Source organism: Channa argus, chromosome 4 (assembly GCF_033026475.1).
Source record: "Channa argus isolate prfri chromosome 4, Channa argus male v1.0, whole genome shotgun sequence".
In the NCBI taxonomy this organism is placed as follows: Eukaryota; Metazoa; Chordata; class Actinopteri; order Anabantiformes; family Channidae; genus Channa; species Channa argus.
Window position 1 is genome coordinate 10,252,057 of NC_090200.1, and position 27,393 is coordinate 10,279,449.

Below are 27,393 nucleotides of genomic sequence, written 5' to 3' on the forward strand. Positions count from 1 at the left end.
TTTCTCATTTTTAGCAAACCTGCAGCTGACTCAGACAAATGGGTAATTTTTAAATAGATAAGGCCCTAATCTGTGGGACATTTGATCAACGGGTAATCTGCTGCAGAAATTCTATTAAAAGGCTGAGGACTCATTAGCCAATAGATCTTAATCCCATTACTTCCTGGGTGGTGGGGGCCCATGAGTCCGTCTGCCTGTCACTCTATGGGGGATACTGTTGCAGGCAGTTGTGGAGAAGGTCAGACACGGCACACTGCCATTTTCATAATGAGAGTAGGGCATCATGCACAATCATAAAAAAGCCATCACTGCCTATGCAGACACATTTAATCACAGTGCAGGCCTGGGCCTAACATATTTAGCACTACCGTGTAATAACAGGCTTTATTTCCTCTCTCGTGTGAGCCCAGCCCTCAGTTTAATTAAATGTTAGTTGAAATATCAGAGTGATGTGTTTCTTAGTGTGTTGTATGCACACTGTTGAAAATTAAAATGCTTTTTTTTTTTCTTGGTTGATGAACGTTGCAAGGTTTCTTGTTGAAATACACAAGTTGGCTTTTTGCGAACAGAGAGAGAGAGAGAGAGAGAGAGAGGAAGACGAAAATAAAAGATAATGACAGGGACAAACAGCAAAAAAAACCACAGATGATAAAGTCAGATCATGTTATTTAATTCTTGTATTAAAGACAGGAGATGAAGGAGGAAGCAGAGTCAAGGATATTTCCAAGCCGAGCTCGGAGAATACAAACATCAGCTCCATCTATTGTCAACCACCCACATGCTGCGCTGGGTGTGTCGAAGCCGTTTGCTGAGGTTCTTGGCTCTTATAGAAACTCTTTATGTCCGGGCGAAGCTGATAAAAATGTGCACACACCTTAAAATACATTTGTTTGCCTACATGTGTAGGTGGATTGCATTGTTTATGATTTTTTAATTTAGTTTTTCTGGAATTTCCAACTACTAGTTAATGGCTGGCTTCTAAGAATAGGCATTCAATCACTGCTCTCTCTTGTTGATACAGATGTCCTTCCCAGGCTGTGCAGCTATGCTTGATCAATAACGCCTATGGATTAGATTCACTCAAATGCTAGACATGTTGTTTTATCAATTATGATTCTGTCAGTGTTCAATATGCCTACAAGGCAGGAATGGAGCTCAGTAGCCCATTCACTGTAAAGAGCAGATTTTGAAACCAACATATTACTGATTGCATATGGACTCCTCTGTCCTCTCTCCTCTGTCCTCTCTCCTCTCTCCTCTCCTCTTTCTTCTCTTCAGATATTGATGAGTGTGTGGACGGCTTTGTCGAGTGTGATAGTAAATCCACTTGTGTCAACTTGCCCGGCTGGTACCACTGTGAGTGCCGTGATGGCTACCATGACAACGGCTTGTTTTCCGCCAATGGGGAATCATGTGTCGGTGAGTGGCCCACTCTCACTTTTCTTTTACAAATATAATAGCTATGGTGAAGAAAAGTTTGAATTTCCCTCAGATTTTACGTCAGGGGGACCAGATTTTCATCCATCTGACCTTTTGTCCACTAAAAAGCAATGTGAATTTAAGACATAGTGAATGGGAAAACATCAGTTATAGGTTTTCTTTTCCTTATTGGAGCAAATTGAATTTGTCGCACGTGAATACATTTCACATGTCCAAAATTCCTTCTTGTCTGTAGTTGTGTGGGTTTTGCATTATATCATGTATTAAAAAAACAATAGACAAATCTGTTTTATAGGATATGAAATGTACTTAGTTGTTATGCATTTTTTCCTTAAGACTTTATAGTTCTTGTACTTATAAGGCATCAGTTATGCTACCGACCCTTTGGTCTTGCAAGTCAGAATTGCATCTTGTAGCTCCACATTATTAGAAACACTGCAGTTATGTACCATTGTATGGTCCCTCATTTGACATTTTAGTCCAACTCGCAGCTTTAAGAGATAAAGCAAGTGATTTTCTATATTGATGCTGTTGTCAGGAAATCCCATTAGGAGACCAAAACCAACACTTAATTATGTGAACTCCGCTGGGGTGGCTGTGGTTTTAGGAGATAGAGTTGGTTGTTTGGGGTCAGCAGTTTAATCCTCATCTCCTCCAGTTCACCTGTCGTGGTTTTTTCGAGCGTCACGCACTTGTCACTAAGATAACTGACTAAATGTTAAGTAAATGCTACTTCAAGGCTACTCTCTTTGACTATTCGTTCTTCAGCAAAATAGTCTTTGTCTTCTTTCAGAAATCTTAACACAGACAGTGTAAAAAGTGACGGTTGTTCAAAGTCTGTGGAGCTCGTTTTAGACAAAATTTCTTTTACTCACATTTCTTGTGGGGGAGAAACGTGTCACCCAGTGCAGCAGTGTAGCTTTCTGACAAGTGTCCTCATAATTTTTGACCAACAATGGCAAGGACCAATAAAAGGTTTTAGATTTGTAGATGTCACTCTTTGGTTTTTCCGTTTTGTAACAGATTTATTGACAATAACAAAGTTATGAAAATTACCAGTCTTTTCCTTTAAGGGTCTTCTCCTTGCCTTCTGGCTTCGGGTTTGAAAAGGTTACATTAGCAGAAACTAAAAATAACATTTTTTATGTAAGTAGAACTTTATCATTGATTGATTAAACGTGTGAGTCATCAGAGTTTTTGTTTTTGCCAGTGTATGTAATGGTAAGTTCCCATAGGTTGGTCATTATCATAGTGTTTTTTTCCCCAAAACTTTAGTTTGCTTATTTTTTTTGCAGCCTGTTCATTTTCTGGAACATTCTCTCTGATACAGCCTGCCAGGAGACGTGTCGGCTGTCAAAATGGAAGCCCTCCATCTACAGTAACATCGAAGCATTGCCTGTAACAATAGTGCTGGTGCTGCTCCACTTGTTGACCCCATCCTGGCTGTCAGTTTCAGTTGGCAGAAGCAGGAAAAAAAAACGCACAATAAAGGCACTCTGGGAAATACAAAACACTGTCTGTATATATATCACAAAGCAAAGTAATAATTTGACCAAAACTGGGTTTCTGGGTTACATTACTATTGGATGCTGTATGTTTACCCCAAGATCCTCCCCTGACAAGTCTGTGTAGAGCAGCTTGTGGGTGCACGTTGGTGTTTTGCTCAATAAAAAAAACAAAAAACAGCTCAGTGATACCTTCAGTAGACAGGGCACGCTTCTTTACCTTGTCTACATATACAACAAAAACAAAAACAAAAAAACATTTATCCAGGTCTTGCATAAACTATGTTACCTGCATGGAGCATATGTATGATGTCCTTTTTTATGCTCTCTGCAGATATTAATGAATGCAAGACCGGGAGGAACACCTGTGCCAACGACACAGTGTGCTTCAACCTGGAGGGAGGCTACGACTGTCGGTGCCCCCACGGGCACAACTGCACCGGCGACTGTATCCATGACAACAAGGTCAAGCACAGTGGGCAGATCTGGGTGCTGGACAGCGATAGGTGCTCTGTGTGCTCCTGCCAGGTGAGAAACACGGGCAGATGGACAAAAAAATAAATAAGAAAGCTGAAGGAGAAGTACAAAGAGACACGGGAAATAACAAAGGTGAATTGGCCAAAATAGAGACAAGTTGAAAAGATGAGTGTGATACACAAAAAGGTAGAGCGGTAGATAAAATAGTAATGAGTACGTGTGCTCAGTGCTATAGATAGTTTAGCAATGGTGGTGCCTTTCTCTGTAGCTGCACAGAGAGATAAAATTGGTAAAAATGCAAAGAAGTGGATTGAAGGAATGATGACATGTTACGTTCAAGTGAGCAGTGTTAGGGTCCAGATTTATGTCAGCTAAATTTGACATAAAAGTCGACCAAATTTTAGTTTGTAGTTTTTAGCTTTATTTGAGAAACAATCACTGGGTTCACTATTTGCAGTTGTTGAGGAACATGCTTGAGTTCACATTCGGTCACTTCGAGGTGCAAATTGTATGATAGCTCTTTCAGGGCTATTAACAACGTGGAGCCCAACATGAAGAATTATTAAGAAAAGCTGATTCCTTCACTACATTTCTATCTAAATAGCTGTGTACACTGAATCATGGTACACTATTAATAGTGTAGCTAAGTGTCTGTAAACATCCAATAGCTGCAGTTGTCAAAAATCAGCTCAAGACCCATCTGTTCAGACTTGCCTTGCTTTTATGTGTATTTTATGTTTATTCCTTTTTTAATTGAGGTGCTATATAAGGTGCTATATATACTTTTTCTACTAAAAACTAATTGATATTTTGTACACTGGGAGTGTGTAATTTAAAAGGGGATACTTGTAGAGACAAACCCAGAAAACAAGAAACTTTGCTAGAGCCATTGAAGAGCATGGTAATGTTAGTACAGGTAGTTGCCTGGATGTCTCAATAGACGCTGAGTCACATGTGACAATGCTGCTGTAGTAATAACGATTTTAATTATGGTACATGATCAATTCGAAGTCAAGGTTTTCCAGAATTATTCAAGGTTTTGATGTAGTTGATTTGATTGATTTCTGACACCAATGGAAGGCATATGGAAACAGGTGGTCCAGAAAACTCATTCCACCATCACAAACACATTTTTCCTGCATGATTATCAGGTCACGGACCAGCCATACTTTGCATTTCAGCATTTCACTCAACCTAATGCCAAGTGTCTGGCAGTAGTGAAAGGCGATTATAGTGGATTAGTGTCAGTAGTGAATGATTGGGCGGCAAATCATTCATTTGATTACAAAGGACCAGGGCAGAAATGGCTCTCTAATTAAATGAGTCACATTAATTGATTTGAGAAATTGAAGAGCTGCCTGTCAAAATTAGTTGCATTGAGCGGTTGTGGAAGCAGAAGAGTAAACATGTTATTGTTTTGGAGATGGGTGGACACATCTGGACATCACTGATAGCGGAGACCAAGGTCGAACATCAAGGAAAGACAAAGACTGGTGTCCAGACTGAAGTCATGCAATATGCAAATAGTTTGTGGTTTCCAGGTTACACGGGTGGGGGTCTATCGCATCGGTGCATCTGTCAGCAGGGTCGATAGTTTGTAAGACACTTAATTTTGGTGGCTAAAAAGACAATAAGCGGCTGCAGTTATTGAACATTGTAGTCCACAATTAAACCTTTTCTCAAAAACACAGAATTTTATATATTATAATTGTAGGTTGTTATTTATAGTTACTTGAGATTATGTTATTGAATAATGTTTTTTTATTATTCAAATGAACTCCTATTTAATCAAGAAATCGGTGTTTAAACATGTTTAAACATGTCAATAGTGGCATCACATAGATGGGCAGATAAATAAAGCATTAACATTCTGAACGACTTAAGGTGGCAACTATAGTTGATCTTTAACTTAAGATGCATCTTAAAAGTTAAAGAGTTTTTAAACTTTCCAGCGATGAACCATAGGTATATATGTATATTTACTTATTTTCATAGTATTTTTTTAGAATTACGATCATTAATTTTAAATGGTTTTGCCAGTTTGGAAAGACTAATTTCAAAAAACGTTCTCCAAAAAAAAATCCATTTAAATGTATTTCTTCATCTTGTCTCCGTTTGCTATGCATTGCCAACATTACATGCTGAGACTGAAAATACAGCTTCAAAACATTTGCTGGTGATGGGGCACGCAGCCTTTATTACAATATTCGTTATCATACACATACATGTTTGACGATCCCATTGAACAAATGGCGTTGCCTATCCATGCAGGTATACAGTATGCTCATGCATGAGTGCAGCCCTTTTAACTTTTAATTGTGCTCCATGCTCAGGCCGGCCAAGTCATGTGTCGCAGGATGGTTTGCGACTGCGACAACCCCAACGCCGACCTGTTCTGCTGCCCCGAATGTGACCCTAGACTTAGCAGCCAGTGTCTGCACCAGAACGGCCTGCTCACCTACGGCAGCGGCGACACATGGGTGGAGAACTGCCAGCAGTGCCAGTGCCTGGTGAGTGGCAACACAAACATTCACCCCCGCATCCCACCCCCCCATGTTAATGAAATTAGCATTGGATGAATTCGGTCATTGCTTTAATCTGCAGTAATTTACGATGATAGTGAAAACAACACAAGCATTCGTTCCTGTGCCACAGTCCCCACACATGAAATGTAACAAATACTCCAGTCTCCATGGAAATGCTCATGAATGAGAGATGTGCTCTGCAAAGAAAGTCAAGGAGAGAAGTTTTGTGGCAGGAGAGAGGGAGTGATTAAGAGGTGAATAGAAGGGTTACAAAGAGAAAATAAAAATGAAGACGGGTTTTCATCTCGTTGCAAAAGAAAGGGAGTGAGTGATTAGTGAGATTTTAAAGTGATGGAATTATACTTTATATTGAAGAATACTTCCAAGGTTAGAAGAGCAGAAGGAAATGTGCACGTCTCGATAGCGTGTTCTCTACATGCGTTCCCATTTCTTACACTAAACAAAATCGCACACGAGCCTTTCACAGCAGGACAAAGGCACCGTTCTCATTTCAATCACATCCTCTGCCACAGTGCCCTTTTTCAAGGTTTACACTGTGCCACTGTTGACACCGCAGTGAAAAATTCCTTACGTGTTTCAAAATAAACCTGACAAAAAACAATAAATCTTCTACCATATGCATATTAAATGCAAATGGCATGGTTTACATTCTGCCCTGCTGTCTTGTCTCACTCACATTCACACACACCCACACCAATGTGACTCCTTCTGTTCAGTGACTCACAAATCATCTTTACTGTGGATCTCAGATGAGCACTTTACAACTCTTTCTTTCTTCTTTTTCCCTCGTCTTTGTTGCTTTTAAGGATCAGTCATACTTGTAGCTAATATAGGTTGGCTCCAGTCTGACAGATTTATGGTCAGAGTAGCAACAGCAGTGCCATTTCCTCCCTCCCCTCTCGTCATTGTAATGCTGTCCTGCTGCCTGGACCTGAGGGCTGCTTTTTGGATTTCTTACAGTGCACCATTATAGAAGAGCTTGACAATCACTGCTCAGCTGAGAGGCAGCGGGGAAGCACAGCCGGCTGAAAATTGGTTCGCTTGGCTTCACTCTCGCTGAGGCTGTGCACACTGTTGGCACTTATATATATGTTGACACAAGCAGACACAAACAAATTTGAGAATGCAGGTACGCCTGTCACAGCAGCAGAGCACACACATACACATAAACAGTATGCAAACATGATACTGTACATAGTATACACATGTACTCATGTTTGAGATTGGAGGGACAGCAACATATGCCCCTACTGTATATCCACACGTGCACACAGACAGACAAACGCATTAAATTAAGGATGGACGGAGACATACAAAGCAAAGTAAAGAAGCACTAACCACACAGTATAAAGAGCAGCACTTGAAAGGTTGAGGGAAAAGGTTGCTGTGCGATACTGTACAGGGGCTCCAGTAGCGTGACAGGAACGTGAAATGAACCTTGAATGCTGCTACACTTAGCACAACCACGGCTGTTCAGGCTCAGCAGGTGCCTTAAAATACACAGTGACAGCAGGCAGATGGGCAAAACATTCTCCCTACACCAAGATGTGACTCGTTCTCTCTGTGCAATCATTCGAAATCAAGAATGTGGCCTTTTTCAGACTGTGCACACACACGTGCCACTTGTGATTTGTTATCTTGTTAATTAAATCGTCAGAAGTTCAAAGAAGCATTCATTTCATTAGCCAAAGGTTGTACTTTAAGTCGGGCCACATAAAAGAAGGAGCGTGATTGTTCCCAGGCTTTTCCAGCGCAAAGATAAATGTCACTAATTTTAATCTCCTGGAGACTTTTTTTAAAATTCAGTTTCATACGCAGTTAATCCTCACATCTGACTTTACTATAAAGACAAAGTGATTAAACCGCAGGAAGATAGCATGAACACTACAGCAAATGCAAATCCAGATTAAAACGAAAACCTTCTGAAATATTACAAAGAATGAACTGCTTCAGTTTTACAGTAGGTTGATCAAGTTTCCAAATCACACTGGTGATTTGAAAAGGCAAATAAATCTCTTCCTGCTTTGTGATGATAGGCCACATCTGCATAAACAGACAAAGACGACAGTGTCCCTTATCGCAGTGCGGGACAGGTACCCGAGGCTACATTCAATCCCTCCCTCTGGCTACCGGCGAATATTTGCCACTCAGGGGGATTTCCCAGTTCAAATGTTTACACGCTACGTAGAGGCAGGTAGCGAGCATTAGCACCGTGTGAGCCTGTGCTTTATAGCCAGCCTAATTTACCACCGCTTTTCAGAAATGCTGAGCCAGACAATTTTTAGTAGTATTAAATATTCCCGGAGGGACACTTGCGTCAGGCCTCTTGTAACTTTATGTGAGTGTACGCCTTTTGTATCTGCCAGTGTGTTTAAACACATACAGCCTGAGCTCATATTTCATTTTTCAATAAGGTGTGAAGCAGAAATGCTCGTGAATGACGGCGTACACAGAAGTGGGTCAGACTAGAATAACACAGCATACAGTACATTCAGGCTGCATGTGTGAACTCGGCTGAAATATATACGATCTGTTTTCTTGGGCCAATAAAAAATGTCCTCAGAAGAAATCCAATAAGGCTTCCTGCACTGAAAGTGTGAGATTAAAATGGGAACAACAATAAAAAGGGGGGGGGGGGCTAGAACAAGTCAATTAAGAAGCTCAAGAATTTACCTCTACAGTCTAAAATAAATGCTGACTGTGTTGGAAGATTGCTCTGCTCATCTCTATTTTCTAGTTACCTTAACAACTTTAAATTTTTATTTTTTTTTTAAGTGGAGGAGGTCCCACAAGCACACAAATGCACAGCGTCAGGAGAAATATGTATATTTGCATAAATAACTTGTTTGGGTATGGAAAATGCAATAGTGAATTTACACAGATTTCCTTTTCTCTCTCTCTCTCTCTGTTTACTTATTTAAAATGTTGTCTCTCCGCCTTTACAGCAGGGGCAGGTGGACTGCTGGCCTCTGCCGTGCCCGCCCGTGGACTGCGAGTTCACGGTGGTGCCCGAGGGCGAGTGCTGTCCCCGCTGCGTCACCGACCCCTGCCAGGCCGATACCATCCGCAACGACATCACCAAGACGTGCACGGACGAGCACAACATCTCACGCTTCAGCGGCTCCTCCTGGATTAAACATGGCACCGAGTGCACCCTGTGCCAGTGCAAGGTAAGGCAGCGAATACAGTTTGCATACATCAGTGGCAGAGAAAGCACAACACATTGCTTTGGAGAATGAGAACTCTTAATGCTTTTTTCAGGAGCAGAGAGAGAAAACAGTACAGTGCGGTCCACTTTTTGGTGGTAATTTGAGCATCTTTAACACCTCATAGTCGTATTTATTACACGTTGTGGTGTTTATGTCTTGAGGCGTTAATGCAGCTGTTTGTGTGCTGATTGCGATGTGCCAACGTGCACGCAAACCTTAATGAAATGACTCCTAATGCATTTAGTAAAATATGAAGATCCACATGATAGTGATTGCTTTAGAGACCATTACATTTATAAGAACCAATTAAAGTGAGTAATAGTTGACCGTGTTTTATTTGAGAAATCGTTGCTTTCATGTGTCCAAGTTACTACCGTAGATATTTAATATGCAATGCTAAAGTACTCTTTTAAATACAGCTTAAACAAAGGATCAAGAGAAACCTCTGCCAACCCATTATCCCCTCTCCTCTGGCTCAGCTTTAGCAGTCTGCTCTCTCCTCTGCACTGTGTTAAACAAACAGTACTTACAATGTATAGAGCTTCAGATACACACACCTATTTAAAAAACTGAGACAAACTGCCATAATTGGGTCTAGTAAATCAGGTGGACGCAGCTGCTTTCCACAAGTTTTTTTTTCTGCCTTTTTTTTCCTCTTCGAGTTGCAGCACAAAACATGAGTGAGAGCGTAAACCACGCAGGCAAATATCCTCTTCATTACTAATAGTGAGCATAAATTGTTTGCCTCAGCTTTAAGACTAATCCACCAAGGCTGACTCCACTGCCTGAGTTCCTAGGATAAATTATTCTCTCCCTGTTTGCCTGGAAGGGATGTTTACATCTAAGACAAAAGATGGAAAGCGTTCTCAATAGACACTAATAAATATTCAAAGTCTTTATTCCGTCTTCAGCAAAATGTCAAAGAGTTACATCAAATTCAAATGCATAAACATGTTTTTATTACATTTGGCCAATTTGGTAATATAGCTCGTACATTGCTGATGCTGCAAACCTTCACTGATCCAAGCAGTTTATCAGTTCCTTAAGTTTAAAGTGAAATGACTGTCACATTTGCGGCCTCAGTAGAATCTCGGCGTCTTGGATCATTTGGTGTGGAAATGACACAGAGGATTTCTAAATGCCAAACTTAGTCTGAATGCTGCAGCACCACTGCCACATGAAATTATTATCTGCTGAGCTTCAAGGGGAAAAAAAAAAAAAAAGAAGTTTCCTACAGGTTAAAGCGTGGTGCTAATCCACTCATGTGCTTCTTTGCCTTCTCCTTCTAGAATGGACACATCTGTTGCTCAGTGGACCCCATGTGCCTTTAGTCCTGGCAGATCTGAAGGCACCTGTACGGTGTTCGCCATGTAAAAAAAAAAAAAAAAATTAAAATAAAAGTAACAACGCCCATATGTCGCTTCACTGTCCTCCACACAGGCGCAGGTCAAATAGTGTTTGCATCATCAGGACTTCTTTTAGCCAGCTGAAACTAGATGGATGAGGTTTACAAATCAGGATAATCCATATAATGTCACTTTGTCAAATACAGACAATTGTACAAAATTAACCTTCAGGTACTTTCTGCTGATTTCTAGCTCTTAATCTCTGTTCTGTTTGGTAAACCCCATTCAACTGGCACCTCATGCACGATAATATTAACAGTTTTTTGCAAATACTCCGTGACCCGCGTCTGCCTCTTCAACTCCTCTTTATACCAAATGCAAACCTATATCATACCAAACGGATGATGGACTACAGTTTCCTCAGTCCCACTCTCTGTGTTGTGTCTCATCACTTAGAGTGAACCTTTAAGGGTCACTGCTTCCCCACTCTGAATCATCTCTTCATGAAACTGTAAGATATTACTATTACTGGCATGACTGTGCTTGATGTCCCAGAATTTTTGCTGATTTCTAAATTCTCAATGATTATGATGATACGTTAGATAGAGTAAAGGCAGTTAGCATAAGGTTCTGTTGCCACATTTGAGTCGTCTATATTATGTGGTGCTGTGTAGCATTTTGTTCCATTTCTCTTTTTTGTAATTTTACTTTCAAAGCTTGTTATTGTGTAATAGTGAAATAAAGTATTTCCATTTACATTTAATGATTGCGTTTGATTCCTATCTGAGTGGAGTGTGATTTATCTACTGTTTATTCATCGTGTATTAAAACTACAGACTGCAGTTTCCAGTTCCAGGCAGTAGTTCGTGGTGCTATTGAATTATGTCGTGTTACACTGAAAGCTGATGTTCCTATCTGTGCAGTAACATTCAGCATCAATATAAACTATATTTTCAAAAACCCAGCTCTGAAAAGTTCCCTTCATTAAAGTATAGCTTCTATCAGCATTAAAGTATAGCTTTAATGAAGGCAAGGTTTACTGCAGTACTACTCCTGTTTTGTAAGTACACATTTAACAGAAGCTTATTTAACTACTTGCATTACAAGTAGTTAAATAAAGAAGCTTATGAGCTAAATAAGCTTACTCATGCATAGCACTCTTCACTACAGTTTATATGGAAATGCTGTACTTTTTCCAGCTCGAAGTACAGTTAGTACTGTAAGAAATATTCAAGCATATTAAACATGATGCATTGTTTTTTTAAAAAACCATTGAGCACTACACAGTGTATGTGTATGATTATATATCACACACACAACTTACCTCCACTTCAACAGTAAAATTAATATAATATTCTCTATTATTAATTTAACATTCTCTATAATAATCTAATTCCGCATGATAATACACTACAAGTGTGTGTAATTTTACATCCCCTTATTTTGAAATAGTATATTTGAAAGTGTTTTTTTTTACATCGGCATAACATTTAATACACATTGATGTAGTACCAAGAAATTCGTTATAAAGGGGGAAGCAAACTTTTGCAGTTTAATTATTTGACAATAACTTCTTAAAAAACACTGAATGTGCATTATTATTATTATTATTATTTATTATTATGTGAGGTCACCGCAAGTTTCCATCCCTTACACTGAAACTTAACCGTGTTAGTTGAAAAAACATGGCTTAATTAATGGGTTGACTATCGTACATGTTAACAGGTTACTGTGTATTTAATAGTTGTGTAAAAATTGCATTTTTTAAAAAAACATTATCCGTATTGTTTAGCTAGTCTTGAGATTAGAAATAGTTTCTTCCACTAAAAGAATTTCTGGGGGTAATGGTTAAATACTGTCAATTAAATAAATAATATCAAATTTATGGTTTCCAATTATCTAAGACTAACAACGTTGTACAGTATAATGAATTGGATTTTTAACCGAGGCCCCTTATGCTGAATTCATTCCGACATCCACAAATTTGGATGCAGAGCAATGACTAACTATCCCTGTTGTAGCACACAGATTCCTCTCCTCCCTATTTTGTCCTGTGCCTCTGGAGATGGTAGTAATACTTGTATCGCAGAAGAGCACTTAAAGCTCCTAATATAATTATCTATCAGTTCACAGCCACAGACAAATGAGTTCATCCAGGAGATGGCTTTATTTCCCTGGGGAGCAGTCTCTCCTCCACCAACTGCTTCTCCGACTCTACAACCTCACAGCTGTTCACATTAACAAACACGCAACGTAATAGGCCCAATTTATATTCCAACAAGTCTCCGTTCACTTGAGCTTTTTCTGCACCTCTTTCCTTGCAAAAAAAAAAAAAAACTCCGGTTATCATGACTCCAAACTCATCCCAGAGTTGAATGATAGGGCAGGGGACATGGACAGTGGGCAGTTCGCAGCAAAGCTCGTAGGTTGGCAAGGGCACCATCTGGCCAGCTTTGGTCCAGTGGCTTCTAGGTGGTGGTGGCATGAAGCCAGTGGGCATCTGAGTAGTGGTGGCACAGCAGGGCAGACTGGTCTTCCAGCTGGCTCCTAAATGTCCAATTTTCCTTGGCAGGGCTGAACCCTCTGCAACAGATGCCTTGACCCACAGGGAGTCCACTTCACTGCCTGTCCTATATTCACCATTAATGACCACACATATCACTGTGATTGTGGCAGGTGAAGCAAGGCGACAGACAAAAGTCGCTCTTAAGTAGAAAGCTTAAATTGATCAAAATGCATTAGCGAGCCATATATTGAGCAGTATGAATGTTTTTACATTGCATTTGCAGTGATCCTCCATCCCTCAAATGGTTTGCAAAATTTACTCTGCTTTAATAGGATCTCTGTGGAGAGAGTTTGTTTTTTTTTTTTTGCTCAGAGAGAACAGAAGCATGCAAGTACTAAAACATATTCATATGTCTGGACTTGGCAATTACCATTAGTGCGGTAAGTGGAGGAATACTAACTTCTTTTTTTTTTTTGCAGCATTGTAAACTCACCATTTCTTTGTATTTTTTAGTTTTCAGCATGTGCAGAATCAACTGAATCAACTGAAAAACAGACATATAGAGTCTCAGCCAGAAAAAGACATTCCATGCAATGCTCTAAAGATCCAGGTATATATACACCTTTGTTTTTCAGTTTTAGCCAATACCCACCATTCATTAGGAAATGATTCACTCTGTTACACCTGTATACTGCAGTAATTTGACATAAAACATTTTCTGTTATTTCTCTCCAGATCTAATAAATTCAAATATAAACAACCATTAGCTGTGTCATGACTTTATTATAGCCCCTAGATAGTAAAAGAACTAAACTGGAAGAAGATTATAAAAATACTGTGCGTTGCTAGTTGTGCACATTAACGAAAAGTAAAACATACCATGACTTGAGAAAGCTGCGACTTAGTATAATTAAAAGACTTTGCAGCTATAAACCACCACTTGTTAGCACACATTAGTCACAGATTACGACACTGTAGAAAATGCACCAAGAAGAAGAAATGTTTTGTGGAGCTTCCAGCTTCATCACGCACTCACCCACAACAGGCTGGAGCTTGCTCAGTTGTCATCTGCAGACAGAGACTTGAAGAAGCAGCCAAAAGCTGTGGACTAAGCCTGAAGTAGACCTTGAGTTATGAACAATCCTAAAACTATTTTAATATTTCACCTCAACTTTTTTGTCCTTCGTTTCCATTAACTGTAACAATAGTTTGGTATAAATTTTGTCAGCCCACACCAAACTTTCCAAGGTCAAGAACAAATGTTCACGCTTGAGCAAAAATTGGTTTAAATAATTGTTTTAATATTCACGCTCTCTTTGGTGCGATTGTACCTTCCCATGTGGGATGGGTCATTTGACGGACATCACTTAATTCAAATTAAGTTACAATCTTTTTTTTAAACTGCAATGTTTAAATACAAAAACAAATGGGGTTCGTCTATTATAGCGGCACCTCAATCATTCAATTATTCACTGGATTTAAGACTTGAAATAACAACAGACTCCCTTTCTCCTACAGAGGAATATTAAGGCAGACATCATTATCACAAACCTGTCTTGGGACTTAGTCCTTCAAGTGAGTTGTTGGATGTGCTGAGAGACGTATACGAGCCACACGGTGCCCTGAAAGTATCAGAAACCTGCAGGAGAAATTAGTGATGGATTCTGTTTCCCTTGTGGCCACTGGGGACAGAAACAATCTCGGGCCTGGTGAAAGGACTGAGGGGGAAACCTACGAGCTGGCTGGGACTGACTGCACTGATAAATTTCACAGGGTCCATCACAGTCGCACAGCTGTCAGCACATAGTGATGGACTAGGCCAGGACATGATAGACTGATCTAATTGGAGGATAGCTGAAAGACAGTACGAGCTTCCAGTGAATCAGGAGCTACGGTTAGCATACGCAGGGGGAATTTTTCGGGTTCATTTAGAGCTGCAGGTAGCAGAAGTCATTCTTTTATTTACTGATTTGGTGGTAAAAGATATGTGCATAGAGTAACTGGTGAATGATACAGAATATTTAATGAATGCCTCCAGAAAGTAAAAAAAGAAAGAATAAGAATCCTTTAAAGTTGACTAAAGGCAGAATGCCATCGATCATGAATGTGACCAACACAGATGCATCCACTGCATTCAGGAAGTAGTCAATACACCAGTAACTCAACATGGGCATCAGGGCTCCAACAACCCACAAACATTTTTAAAACCCTGGTTTTGATGTGTCTTCTCAATTACTGCATGGTCCTCCAAAAATCAATATCTCATTTCTCAGCCTAAAGTCAGACTTGGAGGGGAGGACTCAGTCAAACAGCTAATACACTCCGGCAAAGAGGTTTATTTTCCCAGACAAACAACAAGCAACAGTAAGAGCAGGTGTTCATACAGCAGCTTGGATTTCACGCAGTAGGATTTCTTTTTTTCATACTTACCATTAAAAACATAGAGCTGATCCTCTTATTAGAGAAATCTTAGCAAATTGTGACTGTGTTTTGAAGGCAGTTACACCACATAGGGTCCATGGCCACTGGGGATGCACTGCTGCTGAGATTAAACTGGAGGTGTCACGATCACAGGTCTGTCTCTTTGTCATAAGGGGCCTATCAGGTGTAAAGAGCTGAAAGATTTATACTTCTTCTAAGATTATTTGGTTTAAATTGTTCATGGCCAAAAATAGTTGTTATGTTAACACCCGCATGTTACGTCCCTGTTAATAACTTCCCAACTCATCAGATTCATGTTTTGACCCATTGGGGGGGATAAACCCAGACCCCAGGGACTCACTTCTGTCTTATCAGCCATCAGTTTTTCTTCCTCAGACCTTTTCGATCCAATCTATAACTCATTTACATGGATACAAGTTCTGTAAACAAATCCTGCTGGGGAACAAAACACAAATTCAAATTGTTTCCTACCAGCATAAATCAAATAGCAGACAGCCCCCCTCCCTCCCCCCCCGAGCAGGACACATACTAATCTGAGACGGGTGTCATGTGTATGCAGGCTACAGTTTCAAGTGTCCTTGTGAAGATGGTATCATTATTTCTCACATCGCCCATATTAATTGGGTCAGCAGCTGCAAGAAGCTTGACCTGTGCTGTTGCCTAGCAACCATTTCCCAAGCATATAGAAAAAAAAATGTAAACTAGAACTTTTCTCACTGGGAGTTACATAACGACAGCAGCCACCTTGTTCGAATATATTCTGATATTAAATCTCACAGTGGTCAGAACAAAATCGAAATGCATTTCATTTATTAGTAAGCCAAGGTTGAACAGAAAAAAAGCACACAGAACCGAAAGTAGTGTCTGATGTCCAGCACAACACAACGAAAATACTCTGAACAACAAAGAGGAAAGCCTCACTTTTAACCTAAACACATTACAAACATATTAGACCCCCTTCAAGAGGTTCTGGCCTTTGGTGAAACAAGAATATCTAATGGCTTCGTAGCGCTGTAATGTATTAAGGGGTAATTAGAGAACCAAGAGCTGCTAAGCAATAATGGTAAATAAATTGACCCCTTCATCGAATGGCCTTGGTCAGAAACAAGTCTAGTTGCAAACACCTACGCCTCCAGTGCACGCAGACAACGTGCACTATCACCTACAAAAACACCCTTTACAGACACAAATGAGCAACTCCGCCTCCTCAGTGTGCGCACATACACATGCAATTTCTGTATGGAGTCTGTGGTGTGACACCGGAATAATAATAGATTTAATGTTTACATTATTTATGTTGATTATAGTTACACTATTATAAAATCATTAATTAAAGGCGACATGAACTGTACATTAATACACCAATTTCCTTCCTATATAAAATTCACAGTTTTCATTTTGTGTTTGCTTGAATGTAAAAACACCACCCACTCAACAGCAGCAGCAGCAGCAGGAGTTCTGACTGCATTGATTCCCTTCAATAAAAAGCATCCGGCGAATCAGAGATCTATCTGCTGCCTCTTTGGATCAGTGTGTTTCCGCTCACACCTATAAATGTATAAAGTTCCCTTTAAATTCAAGTGATCAGTAAATTAAATTTGTGTAAAGCACTAAAGACAGACCCACACATACCATGTTTGATTTGATTTTGCAATTTTGCTTAAAAATTCTACAATTGATTTATCATTTAATGACACATCAATGATACATACTCATTAATTGCCAAATTGACTTTATATATTATCAGTATATATAAAGTAGTCTGAAATGGCTTGCAACAATTTATCAATCACCTGATTATTATTACAATGGTCTGTGGGGGCTATTCTGGTGACACACCCCAGCCTCCATATTCCTGTCAGGAGATGAAAGATGCATCTTTTTTTGGTAAACACAAGCAACAAAGCAGGTTACTTTGAAAGCAAATAAAGGTGAACCAGATTTTGTTGGGAGTGGGATGTTAGGAAGATAAAGGTTAGGTTATGTTTGGTGGTCCTCTCTTTTTAAGAAAATACATTTCCAGGACAGTATAATGTATTACAGTGTGAGTGCAGAGGACATAATATCATTTCATTCTGACTAAAGATTAGTACTGTATATTACGCAGCAATATTTGTTTAAAATACTGTAGCCTGTCTGGCGTCTTTGGTCACAAGTCTAAACTTGCATGAAAAACTATAATTATTAATAAGATGGAAACTAGGTTCATATTGCCAAAAAAAAAACAAAACAAAACTGGACACTTTGTTGGAACAAAACAAGACAGTAAATACTTTCAAAGCCCATGTTAAGATAAATGCTGCAGGATTCAGTTGCATTTTTTTTTTAACCGAATAATAAGAATAAATAAATATTTTCATGTATTTGCCATGACTGCAAAACTGCTTCTAGAGACGTTTAAGGTTTATCTACACATAAAGAAGCCCTGAGCTTTGGAGCAGAAGCCTCCCCTGCACTTCAATGACATGTTTATGCCAAGGGCAAAACCACCTTTCTGACTCTGTTGGTATTCAGCCCAGGTGCAGCAGCCACATAAGCAATCATGAGGTGGCTTGTTGGTTTGCCATTTCATCTCTACTGATTACATTTATTATCTCCGCAACTAATATCAAGAGAGGAGATATGAATAGGTCATCAAAGTACATAGATTTTCATAATCATGTCATTTCAGCAAGAACGATACATTTAAAATCAAGTGAGAGAGACATCACACCAGAATAAATTAAAATGATAGTCTGACGATTAAATGAGGTAACTGTATGTTATAAAAGCATATATTATATATTAATAGAGCAGACCATATCCAGGACAACTTCCATTCTGTTGCCCATAGTGGTAAAGACTGTCTGTATCTTAACATATGAAATATCAAGGCACTACTGTAGCTGTGACACTGGTGACGCGCAATAAAATCTGCCTGACTGCAGTGTCACGACTTTACAAATACTCCTCTTATTTAGGCACCAAAATAGTTTCCGTGACAAAATGGAATTACGAAAATGCTAATTCTTAGTAAGCACCGTGTCAATTAAAGTTTGAAATTATGTTTGTTATAAGAACTGGTGCCGTCTTAGAGGCTTTTAAAAACATTAGTTTAGAAAAATATATTCGAATACAACTGCAAATTCCTTCGCGTTAGCTGCGGGAATAGCGCTTTGTCCCCTTGAATCCCTCGAACAGCTGTTTTGAACATGCTCCTGTTGCAAGCTCACCAGGGTTCTGCTCTCATGCAAGTCAAAGTCTCATCGGTTTGTAAGGTCACGGAGAAAGTTTGTGAACATCAAAAGAGACTGCTGGCTCCTCCTGCTCTGCACTGTCGATCACAATGCTCGGATGAGTCTCTTGGGTGTCCATGGAGATAGTAGAGTTTGTGGAGGGCGTTTGTCCAAAGTGTGGCCCATCCACTGAGAGAAGCATGCGTGTTCCTGAGCGTTTCAGACTCTCACTCATGCCCGCGTGCACCTCCTCCGGCGTCACCCCCATCTCCTTGCTGTACTCGGACGGCGACTTCCTCTTTATCCTCTCGTACGTCTTGACTTGACTTTCCGTGAACGTCTCGCTGTCCTGAAATCGCCCGAACAACCAAATGAAGAAGCCAAAGAGCACAAATGCCGCCAAGCTTGGGACGAAGGCCAGACATTTAATGTCCAGGCTGGCTCCAATGTAGCGGCTGTGGAGAAACATGTCGTGCTCCACGTAGCTCAGGTTGGTTCTGGGATTGATGTTGGTGCAGCGCCACACGTAGGTTAGTGTGCTGTGATTGAAGTCCTTGAGTGTTTCTGGCTCCTCCACAGTGTAGATCTTCTCACCAGGCCCCACATACTGACCATACTCATAGGGCTTGTAGAAGATCTGGTTCTTCCACATGTTAAGATCCAAAATCAGCACAAGGAAGATGATACCATAGTTAAACCACTTACCTGTAACAAGACACGGGACTTCTGTTAGATTACACACCATCCATCTATGACAGAACAGCAAGCAATAAACACACATGCAATGTCCAGATAATTTAACACCGAGGCAGATTGATGTACAACGCGAGTCTCCTCAGACAGACATACTGTCACTTTCATTTCTCAGGAGTCGCTCTCTCTTTGCATATAGCTCATGCATTGAGACAAATCGATCCATTTGCAGGTGCTACCTCCTCTACAGTATCGTCTAACGAGATCACTACATTATGATGAGACAGCCATCTCCGCAGGTTGACTGATAGCCGGCAGATGTCTCCCCTGGTATACGTGACATAGCTCCCTTCCTCTCCCCCAGATATGCTGTTAATAAGCTTTTAGTTAAACCAATCACGTCGAGCCAAAGCCATTTCCATAATGCTTAATGGATATGCAATGCATTAGGGTTAACAACCTTTCCCGAATCACTGAGCGTTTGAACAGCTTAACATTTAGCACGGGAACATTGGTTTTGCCTTCTTTTGATGGTTCTGAGTCACCGTGTGCACGTTGTGGAACAAAACGGAGAAACTGGGAGGACTGTAAAAATGGGAAAAACACTCACACTCGGTGAGGACATTAAGACATGGAGATGTGAAGGATGATGACACACGCATCTCACACGACAGGAAGGAACATGAGGAACAGGGATTTAAAAAACAAAAAACAAAAAACATTGCAGCGGTAGAGCCACCTGTGTGCCAATTCAGCTATGCATGTATTATAAATGCTGCGGTTTCACCATCAAACTATTTCCCCACAGAAGAAACTAGGAAACTAGAGCACACAGCATACTTACTATTCACAATTCAACACAGAAATAGGCCAAAGTTATGTCCCCCCTAGTGGACTTCCCTTTGCTATCAGTTTATGAATAGAGCTGTTTAGGAAAAACAGACATGCCCCTCTTGAACCAATGAAATGACCTTGTTCTTCATATGCAGCAGCAATGGCCGTGTCTGCTTGTACCTGTGATATGAATGTGGTACTCCTCTTTAAAGATACGCTTGCAGACAGGAAGCTTGACCTTCACGTGCGTCGTTGACATTCCTGGTAGATTCATATCCAGGTCGCCCATGAATTGAGGGAACTCCCAGTCCTGTAAGACACACACAATGCAGCACATGTGGGGGAAAAAATAAACTTTCACTTCAGCTTCAGATGAAGAACACGGAACACGTGTGAAAAAAAGAGGCACTGACATGACAAATGTCAGCCATGGATCGTGCTTTATTAGATGTTGAACACTACATTGCATTTTCTCAGCTGATATTAAGTCTCTGTGGAGTCTCTCTTCATACACCGACGGGAGGTCAAACACGGTGCCAGCTGCTGTAGACACACAGTGGACTACTACACTGTGTGTTTACAGGTCTGTCAAGTGTACTATTGTGCACTGGGATTTCAACACATCAAAACAGATTTAAAAAGAAACCCCAAACTGACATTCAGTGGCTGCCTGTGCCCTGTGGCAACACGGCTCTTTTTGCTAGTATGTGGATATAATCGGTGGCGAGTGGCTTCCAGTGAAAAGTCACAACCCCCCCCAATGCGATGCCCATGCAAAAAACATGGATTTCAAAAAACATCAACTTTTGATAGTCTAAGAATTTTCGTTTTTTTTATTTATTTATTTCTACAAATATAGCTTTTAAAAGTGTTTATTAAGCTCAAGAGGTGAGATTTCCTCATCAGCTTCAGGTTGTGTGAACAACTTCCAGTAACATAATTATTGTATTGCCTTAAATTGTTTTCTGCCTGAACTGCCTTCAGGTTTTAACTATGAAATCTGTGGAGCTGGAGACATCTGCTTAAAAACACTCCATGTTCACTATTGGGCATTAATGGCAGTGTTGAATGTTATAGAAAATCATTTATAAAAACTACGCAAGTTAATATACTTTTTTACTTAAGTAACTGTCAGTTGCTTCACATTAAAAACTGCAAATAAAACATTTAAATAAAGCTCTAAACGAAGATCAAGTGAATGAAAATAATTGAGATTGATGGAGTGAGAACAATTTTTATGTTTTAAAATTGTTTTTTTCCCCTACTGAGTTGACTAAATCATCTAGCAAATTAGCTTCTATCATCTCTATTATGGGGTTAAAAAAAAAAAAGACAAAGACAAAAATGCTACAATCATACTCAGTTCCCTGAGTGTCTCTCTGCATGAAACTACCACATAACATGCCTGCAGTCAGGATATCGTGGCCCATTAATGAAGTCCTTTACTCCTCTTTCTTATCTGCAGTATCTGTTGCTATAGCACTAACAGCCCTGGCATTTAGCCATGCACCTCCCTCCCATAAATAATGAGGAAGCAGGCAGTGTATCCACACATCATTCCCATACTGTATGTGTGTACACACACACGTATATGTGCACACATAGGATACAGAAATCTCGCATACACCTGGAAAATTGTAAGAAACAGTAGACACACAAAACACTATCTAAAAAAGTAAAACTGAGCTTGGAGGAAAATCCAGACAGACATTAATTGGGGCATTAATTAGTTTGAGAACACCACCTCCTATCTTTTCTCATAGAGGTGAGAGATTAACTATGGCACCCTTTGTTAAAAGATGGAGATGGGGAGCTTTGGCTCTTGTACTGAGTGGTGAAATGTAGTGATGGCTGCCAGTGCACGTAACATCGCAAACTAAATAAAAATCATACAAAAGTGTAGTTTGCAGAAAAGGAGAAGGGCCTGCCGTGAGCGAATCCACGTGGGTCTGGAATAGGGTACCACCTAGTCAAAGGAAGAAAAAATAATCGTTGTGCACTTCATGTGACATCAGTTCTGTGGCTGGAAACGGGAGGTGATACAGTCAGGAAGTGGAAAAAGCTGGCCTCAGCAAGACACCAACATCTCTGCGAGGAAATCCTGGCATACTGTAGGCTGCGCAGTTTCTATATATCTGCATAATCACAATAATTGGGTAAATGAATGAGAAAAACACCACGGTTGAAGTAATTACTGCGGCCAGAGCAGCCAGAAGCGCTCCTTAAAATAATGAATTGTTTCAATAAATAAGTCTAGAAGTCACTTTTAGTGGCACAGTTGTTCTCATACATATTACCATGGCAATTATAATGGTGTCCTTGCCAGGTTTCAGTGGAGAGCTGCATTTGTCACAGTAGAAGATGCCCTCCCATGGAACTGCATGGGAGAGCATTAGTAATTAGCATAATCAACAAAGTAGAAACATATATTTAGGGGGTTCCAAATATTAGTCTTGCAGTGTGCCCTCTAAAACCCACCAACATGGCCTGGTGAAATATGTTCATTAAGCTTTTGGAGGAGCCATGTTGAATTAGGCTCATAGTCAAACCACATACATGTTTGGCCTGCTGTTCTGGCTCCTGGCTGGTGGTGTGAAAAAGAAGAAAAACACCTTTTCTCTCTCTCCTTTTATTCTCAACACACAGTTATGAGTCCTTTTATTTTTATTTTTTTGGCCCAGACAAATACATCTGAATATTCATGAGCCACTGACACAGGCTTTATTGATGTACATTTTCCTGTGGGAGGGAGGACACTTGGTGGGAAAAAAAAAAGATGGGGAGAAAGATAAAGTGAGAAAAACTCCAATCTTGTGAGTCATCATTAAAGAAAATAAACCAGCCCCACAGGGGAGTAGAGAAGGAAAGGGTGAGTTCATGTTTGAGGTCTGGGAAAGAAGGATGGAGGGACGGAAAGAGAGGAGTAAACAACAGTTTGCATATCTCTATGTGTGTTAGTATGTGTGTGCGTGCGCTTGTGTCCATGCCAACTGAGAGTGATCAAACACCCCTCTCGCTGCTCTGTGCCGCAGTGCCCCCTTGATGAATGGGGAGGGAGGGGGGAGGAAGGGGAACTGGCAAGATGGGGAGTGAAGTAAGCCAAGAAACCTCCCAGCTCTCCGAACCTTATTTATTATTTTTTAATTGGCCACTGGGGAACAGTCTACCTGCATGACAATGAGAAGGTCGAAGACCAGGATGAAGGAGGCTAGAAAGGCCCTGGAGACCTCATCGCTGGGCAGGAATCCTCGGTTCAGGTTGTCCCAGCTGATCCAGTCAGTACTGATGACCAGAACCACCACCGAAGTGAGAGAGATGAGCACTGTCCTATAAGGAGGGGGGGGGTAAATGGTGTCAGAATGAAGAAGAAGAGAGAGGAAGGAAAGGGGGAAAAACAGGGTATGAGAGGATGGAAGGGAGGAATGATGTAAAAAGGACAGGAGAGGAAAAGATAGAGAGAAAAGTGGAGAAAAGGAAATGATGGAGGCAAAAAGGGAGGTGAGAACAGAAAGAATGACTCACATTAAAAAGTACAAGACCTTGGAAAATTTCTAATCATATTTACATGTTTTTTTTTTCCATCTCTAGGAGGTGCACAGTTAATATTGTATATCCTGGAAGACTAAGAGCTCACCCACATCAAATACAAGGAACATAAATCAAAAAGTATTCAGTTTGTCTTTTTATGGGCTCAATAATGTTTGGAAAAACAACTTTACCTGGATTTGAAAAATGGCAGCAGATAAAAACTTCCAGGAAGATGAAATCGGTGTCTGCTTGTCAATTCAGAAACTGTGCAATTCAAAACTGCTACCGCGTACATATTACCATATGCTTACATATTGAACATGAGCCAGTGTATTTAATTTACCTTCGTGCAGCCCGTTCTGTGTTTTTCTGCGCTCTTTCACACAGAATTGTGTTTATTGTACGTTGCTGTAATTCTGGATTCAGTGTTTACTGAAAGAAATCTCCGCCATTTGAAAAGAGGCACAATGACAAAGGCTAGTATTATTCTCCAATGTGTATTTTGTCTCAATGTCACCCAGTGATTACTGTGCCATCGTGTGCATTCCCGTACCGCACATTGGCTGGCAGCATTGCAGATAGTGAGTGCCAGCTCTTATCCCATTTCAGTTAGGGAGATACATTTTGAGGGTTTTTCATTATTCCACAGTGGGATTCTTTTCCTCAGCGTAGCCCAAATTTTCGGCACTGTGACTTGCAATGAGCCTTCAGCACATATTGACGAAATATATTCAGCAGCACATTTGTCAATCGGATTTCAAGATCAGAATATCAAACGATAGCTCGTCAAATCCGGTATTGATTGTGACAGCGCGACTTGGACCGTCCATCGATAAAGCGAAGCCCTGCAGAAGGAGTCACAGACCAATTCATCCGTATGCATTCTAATGGCAGGTGAATCAATTCGACCAAAAAATGTTAAACACTGTGGCCTAATAGTCTTTGAAGCTTGAGATGCCTCAGCTCTCTCTGTACATATCAAACAGATGTCAAACTGTTTTAACCACATTCTCTTCTTCAGGTCATTTGCTTCTTCCCATGACCCTAAAAGGAAGACTGGAGAAGGTATTTGCATGTCAGATTTGACTGACAGCACTGAGCCGCTTTGGTGAATGAACACCGCTGGGACCGCGGGCTGGTGGCGCTCTACAACTAAACAGGGAACACTTCTACTTGGCTTTCTAGTAATGGGCATATCAGACATGGTGTGCAGCATTTGTTTAGCAGTTATTTAAGGGTCACAGCTTGTGGTACGAGAAGTAAAAGGCAGGGCTATGGTTTGGCTCGCGACCTTGCTGTGTCCATTGATTTTCACCCTGTTCTTCTAATTAAAGGTGCTGACACTGAGTGAGGGAGGATTAACACGGCTATTGACTGCGTGCAACCCTGCAACAGGCTGCTGAGCCATATAAAACACATGCATGCATGCACAACGACATGCATCTCCTAACACGAAGAAGCAGATATTTTATTCAATAGGAGCTGGAGAAAATTGCTGGAAAATCTTATGTATATACCAGCAAAGATTCACGTGATCTCATAGACAGTTTATGTCAGTGTAAGACGACAACATACCAGAAGAGAACAATCCTGTTGTTTCCTTGTTTCCAGAAACTGCGTGCGGCTTTCCCCCAATCTGGGTAATGTTGATCCTGGAGCATCATGTCTGTGACCTGTGGAAAGTAAGGTGCATAAACTAATTGAATGGATTGTGAAGATTGGATACATAGGTGGAAAAAAGCTGCTAAATGTTTAGATAAAAAGTGGAAAAAGGGGGAATTATTATCTCAAAAGGTTCAAAAGGTAACAATCTGCCTACCAGTACCTGTAGAGCTAACTAACATGTTATGTCTCGTTTGTTTAACCAATGCAATATCAATACGAAAAGGTCCATTGCAGTTTTATGGGGTTTTAATTTCTTGTACATTTGTATGAATTTCTCCAACCAAACACAGCATGTCAAGCTTCAGAGCTGCTGGACGAGATCTGTCCATCTTTAGACAAAGAGAGGCTGCTTTTCCTTCAACAATTCTCTGCAACTAACTAACAACCCTCTAGAATAACAGTTGTTTCATATTAAACTGATGAACGTGGTGTCCGAGTGTCCGTCGGTGACTTTGCAGACATATTGACATATTGACTCAGCATCGGCCGTTCGGTGAAAAAGACCACTCTAATTGGCTGTTCAACTTAACAAATCAGTGCAGGAGAACAGACCACAGTACTGTATTATCAAGGCCAGTACAATTTGTAGCTTTTTATCAGAAATATCCTCAGTTAGAAGTAGCACTAAATCATCTTTGGTGAGTGAGAGTGGTATGAAAATGCTGGTTACAGTTTGTATTTCGAAGATCTCTTCCCTTCTTATATAAGCCCTTATATGCATACTACACACTTATCAGGACTTATCGTCTTTGGGGGTGTGTTCAAGTGCCACTTCTTGGTCGAGACAAAGTCGAAACAAGCTCAAACAGCAGTTAGTCTTAGGGGCTGTGACATACCAAGCCGACATTTAAAAACTAGCGCTGATGAAGACCTTCGGCTCACATCGGCTTCATATGGGCCGACAACTGCCGCTAAACACATCACAAAGACCTGACTAATGGAGGGTGCAGAATACACTGCAAAGACAAGGCCAACAGATGACCCCCGATGGCCCAATGCCGGCCGAGGGTCGGCTTCGTGTGTCAGGCCCTTAGTTGCCACTGGTTCCTTGATGTCGGCCGAGTGCGTCACGGCCTTAAAATCAGTTGAATGAGACAGAATTACTGCATCCAGGTTCTAAAACTCATGCAGTAATTAGCAGATTAAACCATAAGGTTTTGAAAAAACGTGTTAAACAGTCACGTGAGAGTTTAATTTCGAAAGTCTCCAACAAAGAAACATCAAGCAGATTTTAGATACTGTGTGAAGTTGAAAGTCGTCAGTAACTTGAATTCATTCATCTGCATTCTGCTCCACCAATATGTTCAATATCCAGTTACATGCATTTTTAATCATGCTATCTATTGCTGAATAGAACATGCTCAGAGTTTTAAACATGCTCAGGAGATGTGACTACGACTATTTAAATTTTATTTAAATACTCAATCACTGACTGAATATCTGTGAAAATGAATTTGTTATTAACATTATGAAATACTGGCTAGTTTCATTATTGATGTTGTGGTTTGCACTGCTATCAGCCAGGGTTCGTGTTTCCACACATTCAAACTTAATGTCATTAAAAATAATCATCATACGTAGATGCAGTGTGGTATCAGAGAAACAGACAAAGACACAGAAGTACAAACACTCCAACTATATTCTTTTAGTGTTGGCCCTGCAGAGCCAAGGTCAATTCGACAATAAAACACCTCACTGCAGACACTGTAGCTGGTGTTGGGGAAAAAGGATTTGAATCAGACAATTTATGAGACATTTCTGCCGCTGCAGCATTGCAAATACAAACAATTCCCGTCCGCTCGTCTAGAGAAGACACAATGTAAATCGGCTATGCAGAGGAGACACAGAGGTCATCTGTTTAAAGTGTCTTGTTGAATTAATCGAATGTAAAAACCTTGTGAGTAATTTCTTGAATCAGCACTTTGCCTTGGCCTAACTTTCTCTGACAAACACACACCTCAGTCTCCCCGATTCACCTTTCCACTCG

At 40.4% G+C, this 27,393-nt stretch overlaps 2 protein-coding genes across 7 annotated transcripts in view; one reads left to right on the forward strand and one right to left on the reverse strand.

Moving 5' to 3' along the window:
• Nucleotides 1–11,286, forward strand: part of nell2a (neural EGFL like 2a) — a 72,170-nt gene extending 60,884 nt beyond the window's left edge. Inside the window, exons 16-20 of the mRNA XM_067501745.1 lie at nt 1,279–1,419; nt 3,280–3,473; nt 5,756–5,932; nt 8,914–9,138; nt 10,467–11,286. Of these exons, the coding sequence (XP_067357846.1) occupies nt 1,279–1,419; nt 3,280–3,473; nt 5,756–5,932; nt 8,914–9,138; nt 10,467–10,508 (779 nt within the window). The 3' untranslated portion in view covers nt 10,509–11,286. The remainder of the gene's footprint in view (nt 1–1,278; nt 1,420–3,279; nt 3,474–5,755; nt 5,933–8,913; nt 9,139–10,466) is intronic.
• Nucleotides 1–27,393, reverse strand: part of tmem117 (transmembrane protein 117) — a 100,710-nt gene that overhangs the window by 40,344 nt on the left and 32,973 nt on the right. For 3 of the 6 annotated variants that reach the window (XM_067501746.1, XM_067501747.1, XM_067501748.1), the window contains exons 5-8: nt 25,317–25,414; nt 23,381–23,540; nt 20,394–20,523; nt 15,991–19,391 (exon numbers count right to left, since the gene is read on the reverse strand). In XM_067501746.1, the coding sequence (XP_067357847.1) occupies nt 18,730–19,391; nt 20,394–20,523; nt 23,381–23,540; nt 25,317–25,414 (1,050 nt within the window). In that variant the 3' untranslated portion in view covers nt 15,991–18,729. Of the gene's footprint in view, nt 1–15,989; nt 19,392–20,393; nt 20,524–23,380; nt 23,541–25,316; nt 25,415–27,393 lie in introns of those variants that run through there. The other 3 variants (XM_067501750.1, XM_067501751.1, XM_067501752.1) reach the window with 2 other exon arrangements.